This window comes from Haemorhous mexicanus, chromosome 18 (assembly GCF_027477595.1).
Source record: "Haemorhous mexicanus isolate bHaeMex1 chromosome 18, bHaeMex1.pri, whole genome shotgun sequence".
Taxonomy (NCBI): domain Eukaryota; kingdom Metazoa; phylum Chordata; class Aves; order Passeriformes; family Fringillidae; genus Haemorhous; species Haemorhous mexicanus.
The window spans coordinates 10,156,691-10,175,437 of NC_082358.1; the positions used below are offsets into that span (position 1 = coordinate 10,156,691).

General features: G+C 41.1%; 1 protein-coding gene across 3 annotated transcripts; it reads left to right on the forward strand.

Annotated features, from left to right (window-relative positions):
- Positions 1-1,466: 1,466 nt before the first annotated feature.
- YTHDF1 (YTH N6-methyladenosine RNA binding protein F1) lies at positions 1,467-16,554 on the forward strand. Of its 3 annotated transcripts, none has more exons than XM_059863024.1 (5): positions 1,467-1,848; positions 2,238-2,262; positions 3,726-3,805; positions 8,365-9,217; positions 15,045-16,554. In XM_059863024.1, exons 1-4 carry the CDS (start codon positions 1,822-1,824, stop codon positions 9,187-9,189), a joined length of 957 nt encoding a protein of 318 aa, XP_059719007.1. In that variant the 5' UTR covers positions 1,467-1,821; the 3' UTR covers positions 9,190-9,217; positions 15,045-16,554. The 3 variants fall into 3 exon arrangements, with proteins under 3 accessions (XP_059719007.1, XP_059719005.1, XP_059719006.1); XM_059863022.1 differs by having other exon boundaries at positions 1,473-1,848; positions 7,615-9,217; XM_059863023.1 differs by having other exon boundaries at positions 1,475-1,848; positions 7,615-9,141.
- Positions 16,555-18,747: the final 2,193 nt, after the last annotated feature.

Genomic DNA, 18,747 nt, shown 5'->3' on the forward strand with positions numbered 1-18,747 from the left:
TAAAGCACCACTCTTTCTTCATTTTCTCTGGATGTCTGATCAGAAAAAGGACAAAAGTGGACTCTTCGTTTCAGATGTTTTATTAGAATGGTAAGTACAAATTCAAACTAACAGTTTTCAAACATGTGAACACAGAGAAGACTCTGGTTTTAACTGCATCTAAAGGAAACCATGATTGTGTTGTTTAGTGTATTCCACAAGGACCAGAATTTGCCATTTTTACCCCCAACATTAAGCATGGAGATGTTACAAGACTTCGTAACTAGCTGGACTTTGACCTTGGCCCTGTTGAAATCATCATGAACAGGCTAAGGGGCCCAAATTCCACCCAGGTTCTACAAAACAGCAGGAAGAGAGGGGAAAAAAAAAGAATCTGATGAAAACCCATGTTGAGGGTGGCTGCTGACAGTGGTCAGACTGGCTGTGTGAGGGAAAGTTGGTTTCCCAAAGCTCTTGGGTGAACCAGAACAGGCTCCCCAGGACAGTGATCACGGCACCGAGCCTGATGGATATGGTGGGATGGCTGGGGGTGTCCTGTGCCAGCACAGGAGTTGGGCTTTGGTGACCCTTGATGGTCTTAAGCTGCACCTGGGGAAATCTAGGCTAGGTATCAGGAGGAATTCCTTCACAGAAAGAGTGAGTAGACATTGGAATGGGTGGCCCTTTAGGCTGGGTATCAGGAGGAATTCCTTCACAGGAAGAGTGAGTAGACATTGGAATGGGTGGCCCTTTAGGCTGGGTATCAGGAGGAATTCCTTCACAGGAAGAGTGAGTAGACATTGGAATGGTTGGCCCCAGGGAGGCAGTGGAGTGGCCTGGCCCTCAGTGCCCTGATGTAGCTGACCAGGGGTGCTGGGGATAGGTTGGACTTGATGGTCTCAGAGCTCCTTTCCAACCTAAGTCATTCGGTGATCCTGGGCCCCTTCCAGCTCGGGAAGCTCAGTGATTCCGTCACAGAGATCCTGTGAATCTGCACAGCCGAGCCTGTGAGCAAAAAGCCCTCGCAAAGACTGAGGGATGAACGGAATCAGAGAATATTCTCAGCTGGGAGAGACCCACAAAGGTCATCGAGTCCAGCGCTGGGCCTGCACAGGACAACCAAGAACCCCTCCATGTGCCGTCATCCGCACGTATCTCGAGCACTCAGGCTCGGCGATGTGGTCTGGGGAGCCCGTTCTAGTGCCCGACCACCCTCTGCGAGGAGAACCCTTTCCTCCCGCGGAAGTCGCTCAGAGCGATGAACCGAGTCCTCAGCCTCCCGTTCCCCCGGCCGATCAGCCCGAGCGCTCTGTGGCGGACGGGGGGGCGGAGCCGTGTCCACCATGCGCCCCCTCCCTCCCTCAGCCCCCTCAGCGCTCCCGCGCACGCGCACGAGGCGCCACCGCCCCGCGCGCCTTTCCCCCGCTGCCCCGCCCCGTGCGCTCCCGGCGCGCCCCGCGCGCGCTCGCCGCTGACGTCACCGCAGCCCGGCGCCCGCCGCCATTGGAGTCGGCGGCCGCCGCTGCCCCGCTCGCTGCGGCCCCAGGCCCGGCCCGCGGGCATGTGAGAGAGCGGGCCGGCACCGGCACCGCCAGCGCCACGGCTGAGCCGCGCCATCGCCGCCTGCACCGCCGTCCCCTGAGGAGGCGCCCCGAGGAGGCGCCAGGCGGCCCCTTTCCCTCCCCCTCGGCCCCGGCCCCTTCCCCGCCCGGCCGCCGCCTGAGGGGAGAGGCGCCGCCGCCGCCGCCCCTCCGCCAGGCCCCGGAGCTCCGCGCCGCGCCGAGCGGCCCTGCCTCGTCCCCCGGCGCTCTCTGCTGAACCACGGGGCCCTGTGCATGAATTATGTCTGCCACAAGCGTTGACCCTCAGGTGAGTGAGTGGCGAGGCGGCCCGTGGGCGGGGGGATTCCCGGGCCTGTGGCTGCAGGCCCCGCGAGGCTTTTCTTCTCCCCCTCGGCTGCTTTAGACCTCCATCGTTCTCCTTAACTTCCCCCGTGGGCACAGCACGTTCCCGCCTCCTCCCCGGAGCCGGGGCCATTTCTCAGGAAGGCCGGTGCTGAGTGATACGTGGAACACGCTGCTCCAGCCCCGGTCCAAACAAACCTTGAGATGCTGCTGGCCATTTTTAGAAGTCTTTTCCCCGTCCTCAGAAGCTGTGGGGGTTGCAGTGCCTATGACAATATAAGCGTTTTTTCTAAAATTAACTTTCTTATTTCCCTTTTCTTTTTTTCCCCGTAATCACGTGCTGTGGCTTCCCAGAGACCGAAAGGACAGGATAATAAAGGTGAGAAATCATGCTGTGATCTGGTCGCTTAAATTGTTACTGTAAGAGATCAGTTACACAGGTACCTGTAGGTGAGCAGAAATGTATCGCTGTTACTCTGCATGGAAAACATCTGGGAATGATGGAATGTGTGCTTTGTTTCAAAAATAAGATCAACTGCCATTCATCCAAGCTTGCCTGCATCCCACTTAATGCTGCTGGATTTGCAGTGAGAAGGACTGTGTTGCTACTAAATAGTTCTCCCTGTTTAAGAAGAAGCAGGTTGCTATGAAAAGTCACAAGGATATCCCTGTACAATTTATGTATTTTTACCTGCTTTTGCACGTTCTGTGAATGCAGTTGTGTTGCTGCTCTGCTGTTGGCTGAAATATTTACTTAAGCCTATAAACTTAATAATTTTGGGAACTTAAAAGATGGTTAACTTCTGACGAGATAATAGGCATTTTTATAACTCTTCTGCTCCAATTGAAATTAAACATAGTAATAAGTCATCTAAAAAATATCTTAATTACTCTGATTGCTAACATGCATGTAACTCTTAAGACTTAGAAATTATTAATATCCAACTCATAAATGCTTTTTAATACATCTTAACCTGCCTTGAAAATCCAGCTCCTTCTAGTTGAAGAAACACATCTCCCTGTGTTTGTAAACACTCTTTTACTGCTACTCCCCTTGATAAACTTTGCAGGAATGCTCTGCTAAATTCTCAAACTTGTTTGCTAAACACTTTATTTGGTGTAGCATTATATTTAGTTCAGCTGTTCTATGAAATAGGTAAATACAGCAACTACCACACTGTATATTTGACCTTTTTTTCCAAATTTAATGCAAACAGGAAATTATTTGAAGGGACCTAATAGCTCTTTGGGTTTGTATGTCATTCAGTAATGGGTTTCAAATGCTTATCAGACATTCTTTTATGCTGAAGTAGGACTTTATGGCAGATATCTTTTTTTTTACAGATGAGAATGTTGAAACTTAAGTTTTCCTGAAAATATCAGGATACCAAAGCTCTTAGCAGTCTTCATTTCATAATTAAATGTAACCTCACCTCATCTTATTTTAGCCAGCTTAAGCAGTGAATAACACACGCTGGGAGAACTGTGAGTTTGTGTGTTCTAATTATGGGCCAGAACAATAGATGTTGTTTCCCAATCTTTTTTCACAAAATTGTTCTCAATAATGTTTTTTTGTTGGGAGTTAATTCACATGAGTTGTTTACTCACCCTCAGCTATAGAATTTTTAATTACTGTTTTTTCTAATTTATTCAAACTTTGTTTTATAAGCAGTCATATAAAGAGAAACTATCTGGGAGGGGTGGGAAATGTCATCCCTTGGTCTTTTTATGAGTCTTTCTGGTCTGCAGAAGAAATATGGCTTTTCCTTAAGTAGCATAGGGTGGAACATCACTCCTGCAATGCTGCTGCTGTTATAACGTGCTGTAACCCTTTTTTTGTAGTACAAAATGGTTCATTACATCAGAAGGACACAGTTCATGACAGCGATTTTGAACCTTACCTTTCCGGGCAGTCAAATCAGGTTAGTGTATTTTTAACTTAGTTTTTTTTTTCCTTAGGCATGCTGTTGGCACTCCATTCATAGGATTGTGTGGAGGGAGCAAATGCCTTGAATAGAAATGGAAAAAGAAATGACAGCATATTGTGTTACTTGGTGATACAACCAGCATTTGTGTTCCCAAAGCTAATATTACTCTGCATCTCCAGATGGCCACAAGTGAAAATGAAGTTGATGCTCCAAGGAGCTGGAGCTGATTGCTCCTCCCCTTGTAGGTTGTTGGTGTGGCTGGACTGGGGCAGCCTGATCTTAGAGTTCTTTGATAGGCCAGTTGCTTGTGGGAGTCTAAAAATTCTGCTTTTGGCCTCTCCTGATTTCTATTATTTATATAATCACAGAAATTAATGTAGTTGAGATTTGGGTTGGATCCTCTCTAGGTACTTTGTAGAGTTGTCCCATTTTTTACGCTTCAGCAAATGTTGTTGTTCTTTCATGTCCTCTGATATATTTTAAGAATTAAAGATGTATTACTTAATAGTAAGGAACTGTAATGTAAACTCTCATTATAATGTACATTGAATCAACATCCATGACTAAAATACCATTATAATTGAAAGTATTATCAAAGTAATTTTATGTGAAGTAATTTTTGACTTCACATTCAGATTTTTAAAGGGAACAAAATGTATAGAAACTGGAAAAGCAAAAAGTTTTCATTCACAAGTATGAAACACCATTTTAGAGAGAAACATTTACCAGAGGTAAATTATAGGATGGCAAGTTGTTACATTTTAAAAAGGAAATTTATAGTTCAGCCTGAAACTGTCAGATGCCAGTGTTAATATTGATGACATCACTGAGCTTGCTTGCAGCATAGACATGTTCTCCAGACTTCAAATAATTTAATGGGAGGCATTCCTTCTTTTGGAGTTAATGTGCTGTGGAAGGTAGAAAATCCTTTGTGGGGAAAAAAGTAAGCAAAATCCTATTTTTTAATGCAGAATTAATGATAAGAGAAATCGAGGTTTTCACCTCCTTCTGATTTTTTAAAATTGTGCTTCATCACATTTGTATGTGATTTTTAATGACTTAAAATTAAACTGTGAAATATACTGAATGTTCACATAGAAAAAATATACCCGTCTATTATAGTTTTATTCTGGGAGGTTTGTCTTTGCTTTGTCAACAAGCCAGATTATTAGGATTGAATAGAAAAATTGCTATGGCTGTTAGAATTTCCGTCATTATAATAAAAGTTTTCTTTATGAAAGCATAGCTCCATTGACCAATTTATTTATGCTGCAGTGAAAAATTGGCATGGCACAAGAAACAATTGTGTAGGTCCTCTTACAATTTTAAGTGGAAGGTGACAGTAGCATTAATTAGGACTGTGAGATTTTGTTCTGAAGGCAACCATGTTGCTGAACAAAGCCTTATTATCCAGTTATCCAGTCAGATTTATTCAGCTCTTGAAAATTACTGTAAAGTACAGATGACTTCAAAAAAAGATTTGAAGCCAACTGAATATTTAAAATAAAATTAAGAAATTAAAGCCCCAGCTGACACAATGATATATTTAACATCAAAAGTCAAATGTAGGTGAGTAATACTGTGTTAAAAGTACTTTTAAGAGCAGAGAGGACTGAGTCAAATAGACTCTTCATATACAGATTTACACTCAGCAAGAAAAGCATCTTTCTGTGAAGTCAGGGAGAACCAAGACAGTGTTCCTGTGGAACAGGGAATCACCAGCAAGGAACATATTTTGGGGGAAATTAGATTCTTTCCTAATTACCAGAATGGTTGAGTTGATTTTGTTTGGGGATTTTTAATAAAAAAAGATCAAGGATAAGTTTATTGAAATAAATGTTCTGCTGTTAAAGGGAAGAACTTCTGTCAGGATTTCTTTTACATACTGGCATAAAGCCAGTCAAAATAGTTTGAATGTCTGGTAAAACTGGCTGCTGAAACTTTCCTTGAATCTTGTTAGAATCCTTGCGGAGACTTTACAGGCTGTGTGAAGAGATGACAGCTGCAAGAATTGTCTAAAATCATTTAGCCTAAATATTTCTGAGACAAAACACTTGCTTTTCTCTAGGATTACTCTTTTTGGTCTTAAAATCTAAACTTACAGAATTTATGAGCATAAGTATCTCAGAGAACTACTTCCATCTCCTCCCTTTCATCTGTATTTGTTTTTAATTTTTTTCTTAAATTAACACTTTAAAATATAACACTCAGCAGTGTCAAAGTCTTTCAGAAAAATGGGTTTTTATGCTAAATATTGATCACTTTGGCTTGGGAGGCTCAGAAAACTTAGTGTATTTTAGAGGATCTTCTCATAGGAAGGTGATTTCTGTAACTTGTTAGTGGTAGAATCTGTGTGTAAATAAAGGCAGCTTGAAAAGTGGCAGAGATCATTTCTTTTGAATCAATAACATTTGATTTAGGCTATTTCAGTCTCTGAAGTGTTTGCAGTACTGCATGGAAGTCTTGGAGGCATATTGTGGTATCATTCTCTGTATGAAACATAAGGCTATTTAATTACTCTGGCTTTGAGGTGTCATGAAAAAGAGGCCATTGAAAAATGAGCAGTAAAAATGATTCTGTATCAATTGGATATTAGGCTTATCTTCAGCAAGGAGGGGATTTTACTTTTTTTTTTTTTAAGGAAGCTGAGAAATAATCAGTTTTTTGGAAAATGGCTCAGTTTTCCTGGTTTTGCAGATAGATTTTTTTTCTTTTCAAGTTTGAAATCTAGCAGTTTGAAAGAAGAGTTCCTCTTCTTAAAATAGTCTTTATGAGTAAGGAAAGGCGAGCTACTGTTTCACTCATTAACAGGAGATGTTGACCTTCCCACCCCCTCTCTGGTAATTACAGTTGGAGTGTCACTTTGGAAGGTCTCCAATATAAGTGCTTCAAGTTGATTTAAAGAGGAATAAAACCCACTTTAGAACATCCTGGCTTTGTTCTTTTGCATTGCTGAATGTAAGAATCATATGGAATGCTTCAAGATCAGGTGCCAGCAAAGTGTTAGTGAGAGGAAAAGTTTCTCAGCTTGGTCTAAGAAACAGTTGAAGTGGAGGAAATTTCAGAGGGGGTCTGTTGGTTTATAAATGTTTGGTTTCTTATTTCATGAGTGGGAGAGATGTCCTATTTGAAAGGACAGTCAGGAACACTCCTGCACAGTTGTAACTTTATTACTGAGGGAGGAAAAGACTTATGCAACAGGCTCCAAGATTTGGGATGGGCTGTATCATGTGCCATCTGGGCATGGATTTGTCTCTGGTGCACCAGGCCCTTTAATGTCAGCTTGTATCTCTAACCTCTGGCAAGCTTGGTGTGTCAGAAGTAGCGTGTGTATGTTCTACTGCTTGAGGTGTGAGTTTTTTGTTGGAGACTGTGGGCCCCTAAACTCCATAATGAGGACTGTAACAGTATGTTATATGTATTGTCATATTAAGGTGATTAGTCTAAAGCTTCTTCCATGTAGCACTCCAGAAAGTGTGAATATCCTAGTTCTGTGAGCTACAAAATATAGTTAGATGTGTTCCTTGCAATAATTTGGGGTGTCAGCTACTAAATAACCTTAGTAGTGTGAGATTACATGGTTTCAACACCTCAGGTACTAACCTCAATGTGAGCCCCTAGTCCTGGGGTATTATGAATGCCCAGATACTTCATTTTAGCCCTGAGTCCTTCTTGGAATGTGAACTAAGATCTGTCATTAGAAATTACATTTCTTTGTCTCTAGTGTTCTTTTCTGTTTGGTGCTGTGGCTATTTATAAATGAAGGGTTTATTTATCTGGTGACTGTTTTTTCTCTTTAACAGAACAGTAGCTATCCATCAATGACTGATCCTTATCTGTCCAGTTATTATCCACCATCTATTGGGTTCCCCTATTCTCTCAGTGAAGCACCATGGTCTACAGGAGGAGATCCTCCTATCCCTTATCTCACCACCTATGGACAGCTCAGTAATGGGGATCATCATTTTATGCACGATGCCGTTTTTGGACAGCCTGGGGGTCTGGGAAATAATATCTATCAACACCGCTTTAACTTTTTCCCTGAAAATCCTGCCTTCTCAGCTTGGGGAACAAGCGGATCCCAAGGACAGCAGACACAAAGCTCAGCATATGGGAGCAGTTACAGCTACCCACCCAGTTCTCTGGGGGGTACCATTGTGGATGGACAAACAGGATTTCATAATGATACATTAAATAAAGCTCCTGGAATGAACAGTATTGAACAGGGAATGGTTGGACTTAAGATTGGTGGAGATGTTACAACTTCTGCAGTGAAAACAGTAGGTTCTGTTGTTAACAGTGCCGGGATGACAGGCGCCCTCTCTGGGAATGGTGGATCTAATGTAAACTTGCCAGTATCTAAACCAACCTCCTGGGCTGCTATTGCCAGCAAGCCTGCAAAACCACAGCCTAAAATGAAAACAAAAACTGGACCTGTAATCGGAGGAGCGTTGCCTCCTCCCCCTATAAAGCATAATATGGACATAGGTACTTGGGACAATAAGGGTCCTGTGGCAAAAGTTCCTGCCCCCCAACAGATACCTTCTCCTCAGTCTGTTCCACAGCCACAGCAACCAATTGTTCAGCCTGTTCCAGCTCAGCCTCCTCCATTGACTCAGCCACAGTATCAGACCCCTCAGCAGCCACCCCAAAACCGCTGGGTAGCTCCTCGCAACAGAAATGCAGCTTTTGGCCAAAGTGGAGGAACTGGGAACGACACCAACTCAGCTGGCAGCACCCAGCCCAACCCCGTTCCGAGTGGTGAGTCCCATCCTGTCCTTGAAAAACTGAAAGCTGCTCACAGCTATAACCCTAAAGATTTCGAATGGAACCTTAAAAATGGACGTGTGTTCATAATAAAGAGCTATTCCGAGGATGATATTCATCGTTCCATTAAATATTCTATTTGGTGTAGTACGGAACACGGCAACAAGCGCCTGGACAGCGCTTTTCGCTCCATGAACAGCAAGGGCCCGGTGTACTTGCTGTTCAGTGTCAATGGCAGTGGACACTTCTGTGGAGTAGCAGAGATGAAATCACCTGTGGACTATGGCACCAGTGCAGGTGTCTGGTCTCAGGACAAGTGGAAGGGGAAATTTGATGTCAAGTGGATCTTTGTGAAGGATGTGCCCAACAACCAACTGAGACACATCAGGCTGGAGAACAATGACAACAAACCCGTTACAAACTCCCGTGATACACAGGAGGTGCCCTTAGAAAAAGCAAAACAAGTGCTTAAAATTATTGCTACTTACAAGCACACGACCTCCATCTTTGATGACTTTTCTCATTATGAAAAGCGCCAGGAAGAGGAGGAGGTGGTGCGGAAGGTAAACTTATTAAAAAATTTATTTTATACACAGATATGGGGAAAATGAAATGTGAAGGCTGCTATGGTGGAAAAATGTAAGTAGGAATTCAAAATGTTTTTAATACATCTCAACTTGATGGTTTCTTGTGTGTTTAACAACACAAATCTGATGCATATTTCTTTGTGAAAGTTTCACAAGTCAATGAGTTTCAAAGCAGAAAGCTAAGCAGTAATGCGGGTAAAGGACTTTATGTCCAGTTTATTGGAGTTTGATTTATTTTTTTATCTTAAAATGGTTAATAGAAAATAGTTTCTGTTTCAGAATTGGGTTCTGCCAGTGATTGTCACTTAAGTTTTTTGCCTTATATATGAGGTGTTTAAACACTGTTTGACTGGAACTGGGCTATCAAAATTGATACCTGTACTGGTATTTGAAATTTGTACATCACCTTTAAGAATAAGAAACCTGATTTTGTTTATTCAGTTTATCTCTCTGGAAAAGAAAGAGTTGCATAATATTGCTGGAATAGTGCTAGAAAGAGTGCATTTATGCTGCTGAAGTCACATGTATTATTTGGATAAATAAAGGTTTTCAGTTCCCAGGTTTAATCTGTCTACTAATTCTTGAAGTTTTGAGTGAAGATGTAGTGAGAGAAGTCTGGGCAGTAACTGGGAGAGTGTAGTAAAACTTTCCATACACTTTCATGGCTCTAAGTCTGCCACAAGGGATCTCTGTCCTTCTCCATCCCACTACCTCAGTTTCAAGAATGCCTTCCTCTAATTAGGCAGTCTAGAAGTAATGACCTGACAAAATAATAGGTGTCAGGATGTGTAGTTACTACTGAAGTAACACTTAAATTTGCTTGGTGTTGATAGTGTTTCCTAGACCTTTTTTGTATAGCATTGCAAATTCAGCATGTTTGACAGGCTGGTTTAGTTTAGGGTAGCTCACACTTGCTTTAAGATGTTTTTAAAGCAACGACTTAATGCATGTTCCTGCAGCTTAAATTTATAAATTGACATTTTAAAGTTTTTATTGCCATTTTAAAGTGAAGATAAAATTACTTAAACTGTCTTCATAGATTGTACCCTTAAACTATGTGAGAAAAGGAGTTCGGTGTCTTTAAAAGTTTGTGGCTGAACTTTTCCTGGCCATGATAGATGTGCATAGCTGACCTCAGCACAGCAGGGAAAGACAACTTAAAGTTGCAAGTATTTCTTGTGTACTCCCTGAGGGGTTCCACGAGGTAAAACCTAAAGGGCTTTACTTGAACACTTCATTCCTTCAGTAGATAATTAGCAATTCAATATTTAATGTGGCCTGTATCTTGGAGAGGTGTTCCCTTATGCAGGAGAGAGTCCTGACAAAGTGAGGCAGCCTGGGTTCCTCTGCCCAGTGTTTGTGGTGTAGTGGGGTGTGATTGGTTTGGGTTTTTAATGCTGATCCCTGTGCTCTGCTGCCAAGGCTGGAGGGGAGAGCTGTGGGTGTTTAAGAAGTGAGAGCACAGAGAAAGTGATAACAGATCTACTCCTGCACAGATAAATCCCTGGCCTCAGCAGGATCCCAGTGGTGGCACAAACAGCAGAATACCTGTGCTTTGTAGGATCTCAGAGGGCTGGTGTTTGACTGTTGAGCTGATCTCATTTTGTGTTGATTTAATAAACACAACTAATTCCCTCTATCTGCAAAAATATTCTTACCCAAGTCACTGCTTTATTTATAACATGATCAGTTTTTCAAAATAATGCATTTTCCTTCATCATTTAAAACAGGCTATGGCTTGTATTACACATTCACAAAATAAACTATGAAGTCAAATTTAGTATTTCTTAGATTCCTCTGAATAGCATAGAAAATGGGACACCAAAGTACACCGAGGAAGGTAATAGTGCTGGAGAGCTAAAGCAGAGCACAATGAAGGAACGAAAAATAAGAAGCTACTTGTCAGGTTGCACTCTATAAAACTTGATTGGAAAGTCACTATTTTTTCCCCTTCATTGATAAAATGAATTTTAGAAGTCCAGCTGATTGCTAGAAGAATTTGGTTTTTTTACAGCAGATACACATACCTAAAGTTCTTATTGTTAAGAAGTTTGTGCTGTTAAAGTTCAAACCTTCCTGTTAACAAAGTTAGTCTTCCTATGACAATAATTTTTGAAGAATCTTATTGCCAGTTAAAGTGTCTTACAACCTAATTGACATTTTCAGATAGTTGTTGGTTTATGTGCCATCTTAACTGATTTTCAGATTGCTGGGTTTAACTCATTATACTCTTGTTTAGCTGTAAAATCATTGAAATTTTGTGCTTCCATTTCACTGCTGTTGGGCTTACAAAGGGACACAATTCTTAAAAAGCTGTACATGGAGAGCTTAAATGATACAATTTCATTTATACACAAATATTTAGTAGAGAATAATAATGTAATCTGTGCAGGGCAAGCCACTGGCATTTCAGCTCTTTAGATGGTTCCAGTTTGTTGCTACCCAGCATTTCATGGCTGCTGTGTGCAGAGCCAGCTCCAGCTTGTGCTGCTGAGTTTAAGTGAAGTAGGAGCCTCAGCATCAGTGCCAAATCGTCCAGTGAGGCTTTGGCAGGTACATTGCTGGATGAAATTCTTCCAAGTGCCAAAGATTGATGGCTTTGCAGCACTGCTGAAAGAAGGTATCCCTCCAGAATGGAGAGAGGATTTGGTCATGCTGGGATATAAGTCCAGATTTCGATTTGCCACACTGAAATACTTAACCAGAAACTGGGAGGGGATTGGGGGCTGGAATGAAATTGCAAAACAGTGAGTGGCATGAATTCTCACCTGACCCTCACAGCCTTTTTCAGTCAGTTCCAGAGCTACTTCTGTCATCAAAGCCCATGCTCTGAAAACCGTAAAAAAGTTGTAATGTGTGAGATAACTTCTTTAAAAAAAAATAGAGTATAATGTGTCATTAGTTAATATTTCCTAAAAGCATGCCATCAGAGCTTTAACAAAGCTGTCTTCCAAAGTTTAAAAGCTTGTGAAGACAAACTTGTTGCAGATCTTGGTACTTTACAGGTGACAGATGAGCTGTCAGCAGCTCAGGCTCCCAGATCTGCACATAAGCAGATGGTTCCAGTTGCTGTACTGGGCTGCTGTGCTGTCCCCTCTGATTCAGGCAAGGCACTCAGCTCTACCTTGGTGTTGTGTTGGCAGAGCTGCACAGTCTCAGCTCCTGAATCACCAAGATTACCAGTTCTGCTTTAGGTGATTAAATACTGAAAAGTGTTGGCTGGTGTGTGTTGGTACTTGGAAATACTCATTTTCCTAGCACTGGGTGATTCCTTTCAGTGATGAGCTTCCTGTGAACACAGTCACTGAACTTAAAATGATGGAATATTGTCCTTCCTCCAAAGCTCTAGTTCAAAAACATATTTTAAGATTTTTACCGTGTTCCTGAGATAAAGAAAACATTTCTATTTTTGTGTCTGAAGATGAATGCTTTGATCCCACTGACTTTAACCAAGTTTAGTAGGAAAGTTGAAGCTACTTTAGCCTGAGGTGAAGAGAAGTTTGACAGGGAGGAGTGTCTCCAAGGTGGAAATCTCTGCAAGTTTTGTGGAAACCTATTTTCCCTGTGTCTGAAGACCACACAGATTAGTGTCCTGAAGGAGAAGTGTGCAGCTGGAGCTCTCCGGTGAGATATCAAGAGTATTCCACTGGAGAAGAGAAGCTGAAGGCTCCGGATCTTCAGAACCAAAATGAGCACAGCTTTGTTAGCTGCTTACAGAACTGTTTGTTCTTGCTTGCAGTAGTGCTAAATAGCAGTAAGGAAGAGAATTTGAGAGTTAGAGCTTCTAAAAAGCAACCATGCTCGAGAGCACGAAGAATTGTTACATCAGTTTATGTGGTTTCAGACATTTGTAAAGAGGAAGACTCAGATTAGCCCCCAAGAGAGAAAGCAGAAAGCAAGGTAGGAGGAACTGCTTGGGAACTTGCTCAGTAAAGAGCATCTTTTTACTGAATTAAAGAGTCTGAGCTGAGTTTCTGAATGCCATGAGCACTTCAGGTGGAGGTCTCAGGTGCTAGCCTGCCACTTTTTATGTGGGGCTAGTCCATGAGAATGGAAAGCTTCCATTTCTAAAGGAAGTGGAATTAGGGAGGTCAGTGGATGACTACATAGAAACCTAAAAATAAGTTCAATAAGTTACATGAAGTGGCAGTGGGAAAGAGTGGGCTCATGAATATGGTAGGGCTGTAAAGGGGATGTACCACCTTGGAAACGGAAGTTGGAAATAGGATGAAACAGTTACTTTTTGGAAGCCTGAAAATGGAGTTGATATGATTCAGTTCTAGATACTTTGTAACCATCTTTTGTTTGAAATGTCAGGAAGATATAAGCTTTTTTTATTAAGAACAACATGTAATGTTCTGATACTCTGCCATTAGGAAATGGCTTTTGCTGATAATTCATCATAGTTGAGAGTTAAAAGACAGGAGGAATAGATTTTTTTAATAAATTCTACCACTTTACACAGCTTGTTTTGTTGATTTGGTAAAGCAACTTTGCTATCTCTTACTACTGTCTTAAATTATATATTAATAATTCATTCTGGACTTTGTTGACTTAATTTTAATATGAAAATTAAAATATTAACATTCTGCCTGGATGCAGAAATCAGTATATTCAGTTTTTAAAAATCTCTTCTGATTTTTATGCTGTGGCCAGCTGAAGCAGCAAATGCAGTCTGTTACATTTACAATGGTTGGTATATTAGCAAGTAAGCTTTACATCACAACAGAAACAGTTCTGAGATTAACTTTATACAGAATGAGTCCACAAAGCAAAATATGAAGGTATAGTTCAGGAGTTGGCTGGTGGTGGCGCTTAGGCTAGTTCACAATTTCCTTTGGAATAGGATTTGGTGCCATGTTGATGTGTTTAAATACAGAATTGAGTCTTTCCATGCCAGTTCTGCACTGTAAGCAGCAAAAAGGGGAAGGCTCGGTCCTTTCTGTTCAGTGTGCAGTGCTGCCCTAGCTGGAGGATGCACAGGACTAAGGCACAGCAGCCTGATTCTGCCCTGCTGTCCTTGCACATTCTGCACTTGTGGGGCTCCTGGAACCCTGAGTGAAGTGCCCTGTTCTGCTGGGCACTGCTCAGGTATCCCTGGAACCCTGTGCTGCTGGGAGGGCACAGGGTCACTGATGTGGCACTTGCTGCAGGCAGCCCCCACCTGTATCCTTTAGGTGACCTTTACTGGCTTCAGTATTTGTGATTAGGAGAAACTCGGGGAAAAGGCTCAAAGACCCTCCCAGCAGCACTTTGGGACACCCTTGGGTTGGTCAGTCCAGCTGTGCTGGGTTTTATCAGACTATGTAGAAGCTCAAAATTTTCCTTCTACCTGATATTGTTTCTATCTCTTACCCCCAGGTATTTCCCAGTGCATCCCAGAATAGCTGAACCAATAGAAAGAATTAGGGACAGAATTTCTCAACAGCTCAAATCCCTGCTTTTACTGAATGTGACTAAACTCCAAAGTCATTTGAGTGCTTCAAAATTAGACCAGTTCTGTGGAGTTCACTAATCTGCCATCTGCTTTCTGCTCGTGTATTGGTTGTGCCAGTACTGCAGTAGCTAAAATAATCCAGAAAGTAGAATATTGCAGATCCTGGTTCTCCTTAGGAGTGTTGATATTTCATACCTTTCTCTCTCTGTGACCTTGATTTGAAGAGACTGCAGGTATTCATCCAGATGTTCCACCTGAGATTGCACTTAAAAACATTAAATTGTCAAGTCCTTGGGTTTGTTGGGTATGAACAAATATATTTATAAAATATAGCAGCATTGTTTTAAGTGTGTGATTATCTGGGATCACATTAGTTCTGTTAAACTACTAAAAACTCTTGCTTGTTCCATTGACTAAAATCTTAACTTTTTTCTCTTTGCAGGAACGTCAGAATCGAAACAAACAATAAGAATAAACAAACAGTTTGATATATATACTAGAACTGATATTAGATTCGACTATGAAAAACAAAATTAAGTATAACTGGTGCTGTATCCTGGCATCAGGACAAACTAAAGTTTTCAGTTCCAGTATGTCTTCTCGTGCAGGGGAAATTAAGTTGTTGCATCTTTAAGTACATTGTAGTTTATTTTTGCCCAAGTGGATCTGCATTAATTTGTATCTTTTTTTTCTATGTAAAATTCTGTAGAAATCATTAATAAAGGTGTGTCTGTTTTTATTTTTTTAATTTGGTAAACAGTTATATTAACCTAATGTGGACCTATACATGAGCATACTAAAGTGTCAGTGCTTCCCAAAGACTTTATTTTGGCACGAATTATGTTCCTAGCCAGATATAGAGATTATGGAGAATACATGACAAATCTTCCTTTTTCCTCCTCCCAATGCCTTTTTCTTCATGGCAGAAGTAAGAAACCATGCATTGATAATTTTTTTTTTTTGTCATTAAAAAAAAACAAACTCGTAAGATACTGCACTTCAGAATTTTAAAATGAAAAAACCCCTAAATTTCTGATCACTTTGTGCAGCTGCTCTGCCTCTTTATTTATCTGTACAATTACTCTTTTAAAAAACTGCTGATGCGCCATGTTGGTTTTTTCTGTCTAGTAGAAAATCAAATTGTCAGTGGAATTGTTTCTCTGGAAAATATTTCCCTTTCACATTCTGTTAAGCAGTGCTTCAGTGTGCATCTGTTATTCCATATCCTGCCGAGGGTGAGCAAGACGCTTTCTCTCAGCCATAATTCTGCTTTACGGTTTTTGTAGCTTAATTAAATAATAATGTGATGCTATCGACATTGCAGGGGTTTTAAACAATGTGTTTAAACCTGTTTCAGCTTTCAGGTGTTATTAGTTAATTGCAGATCATTTTTAATCCTTCCCTTCATTACTCTCTCCCAACCCCCCCAAATCCTAATGCCATTTAAAGTTTTTATACCAATAATGCTGAGCTTTAACGTAGGAACTAATAGTACGGATAATATGATGGATTATGCCTCAGATATTTGAAATTGACAGTGTGTTTGTCTAATTTTTTTTTCTGTTGGATGAGTAAAAAAACCTGTTTTAAGAAATTGAATTTGCTGTCATGTTTTTGTGGAGTGAGGGGACCGTCGGAGAACCTGTCACCAACTGGAGTTCCAGTTAAGCATGGAAATGGTGCTCATGTCCGCTGCTCTAGCACACTGAATCTGCACGTGTTTATTGTAGAGGATCTTTTACTATATTAGAAAGCAAGTATCTTCTGAATACTATTTACTCCAAAAGGACCTCCAATTTAAATAAAGTTTAATCTGTATCATTTAGACTTGTATTTAGAACGTATAACTCTGTCTCTGGACTGTTACTGCCTGTAAGGAGTAATGGACAGCATCAGATTAACTTTTTCCTCTAGGAGAATACAAGCCTTAATAAACAATACATATTTAGCAAGCTTGATGTCATTTTCATTTTTTCCCTACATTCTGTTGTCTTCCTCTGTTCCAATCACACTTTATGCTGATTCCCCAATTAAATCTAAGGTGAGAAGTGGTTTGGTTGAGTAACTCAGATGTTTGCTCTCAGCACACCTGAATGGTTTCACAGGACTCTGCAGAGCACATGTAAGCAGCTTTGACTGTTCCCATTCCTCAGAGGACCTGCATCCATGAGCAGTGGCTGTCACTGGTGCTTCCCTTTCCCCTGGTACGGTGGAGAAGCTGAGGAGAGGACTAGAAGTTGTGCTGGATCCTTGAGGAGGCAGCAGCACAGCCTGGGGTCAGCAGGGTGAGAAAAAAATTTCCTAAACACTAATGCTCTGACCAGTTTTGTTCCCAGCACTTGGCTGTGTTTCCCAACTCTTAACTGCAGTAATTTACTTTGGTATCTCTTTTTAACTGACTTAGTGAAGCAATTGTGCATTTTATGAAGGTGTTGCCATCCAATAAAAGCATCTGCTGTTAGTTTCAGTTGTTACATCAGAACACTTCCACTGGTGATTCTAGAGCCAGAAAGAACTGCTGCATCTGGACCCTCAAGAGAAAAGTTAGTTACAAAACTTCAGTAGTTTTTTTTCCAGATCTAAACACACTTTGCTGTGATATACCAATAGACTTCAGGGAGATGTTTAAAAAAAATAACAATAATTGGGAGCCTTCAGCTGAAGCTGGTTTGATAGTATTAAACTGGTGATGTGTTTCAGCTGTCTGGCTTTGTGAGCAGCAGAAAGCAGCTTCAGTAAGAAGAGATTTGTTACTGACACTGCAGTGTTATACAGCCCTATCAGGTGGGAGAAGATTTAAGAGTGGCTAAAATAATCCTGTTCATCACAAGCACGTTGGGTGCTCAGATAGCTGCAGTGCTGGCTGCTGGTCCTGATTTTCAATCCCCTGCCACTGCAATTCCAAGGGATGACTCACTTTTTGTGTTTCACAGAGTTCACATTTCACTGTGAGGGGGAAGAAACATTCTTCCAGTGTCTCTTGAAGAATAGCTTCATGTCACAAGTCTTGCTTATTCTTTATTTAGTCCAAGTAATAGTTCTGAAGGAATGTTCCTGTGTGCTTTTGGAATCACTGCTTCAACTCACTCCTTAAATTAGTTGCTTTGCTTGGTGTTTCTGGAGTTTGGGTGTGACAGTAACTCTGCTGCCTTTCACTTTTAAGCCAAATGGAGCTGGTAGCACCAAATGCTGATTAAAAAGTTAAATTATGTCTCTGGTTCAATTACTGGTTGGTGACGGCAGCGCGTTGCACTGCTCTGAAGCTGTGAATATGCATCATGAGGGGAAAAAACCTATTTGTTTGCAGGTAGTCACACCAAAAATAATACTACAGAATAATTAAATCTTTATGGAGATTATGTTTGTCATTGGGAGTGACTTGAGCTGGTAGAGAAAATGATGAAGTTAAACCTACACTGAGATGTGAGGGCAGAAATTCAAGATTATTTCTCTTCTATAACATATCATGCTCAGAAGGCCAGACTGATTTTCTTAATTCTCATTTTTGGGAGATGGAAATAGAGGATGTAAAATTTAAAATTCTACTTTGTTTTTTTTCTTTTACCATTTACACTGCTGTTGATATTCAAAGATGTGTTTCTTCACAAAATACGAGATATTTCTTTGAAGAACTTAAAGGTATTTATGAAGTTGCTCAAAGGGTATTAGAGAGATCTCAGTGAAGAAGAGAGCAGTATTTATTTCTAAGCATTAGACTGACCACAGTGCACTATAGAGCATGGGTAAGTGTTTTGCTTTCCCTCTTTAAAACTGAGGGATTTTATTTGGCCAGAGAAGATGGAAATTCCAATAAATGTGGCCATAAAAAATCTTGTAGGCAGAGATAGTGCAAAACTATCAAAAGAAAACTAACTGATGTAATGTTACTGCCCTTTTCTGGTTTCTGCACCTCTTGAGAAAAGAGGCTGAGAGGAGTGAGGGAAATTCAGTTAAAATAGCAGATAAATGCAAAACTAAGCGCAAACATCTGATGGAGGGAAGTGTGTTTTGATGTAATGCTCCTTCTCCTGGTCTCAGCTACTTTGAATTCTTTATGTTGAACAATCTGTTTCCCTTGGAAAAAGCTCTGGCTCTTGCTGACAACAGTGTTCAGCATCTGCTCATTTCAGGAGAAAGCTGTTCTC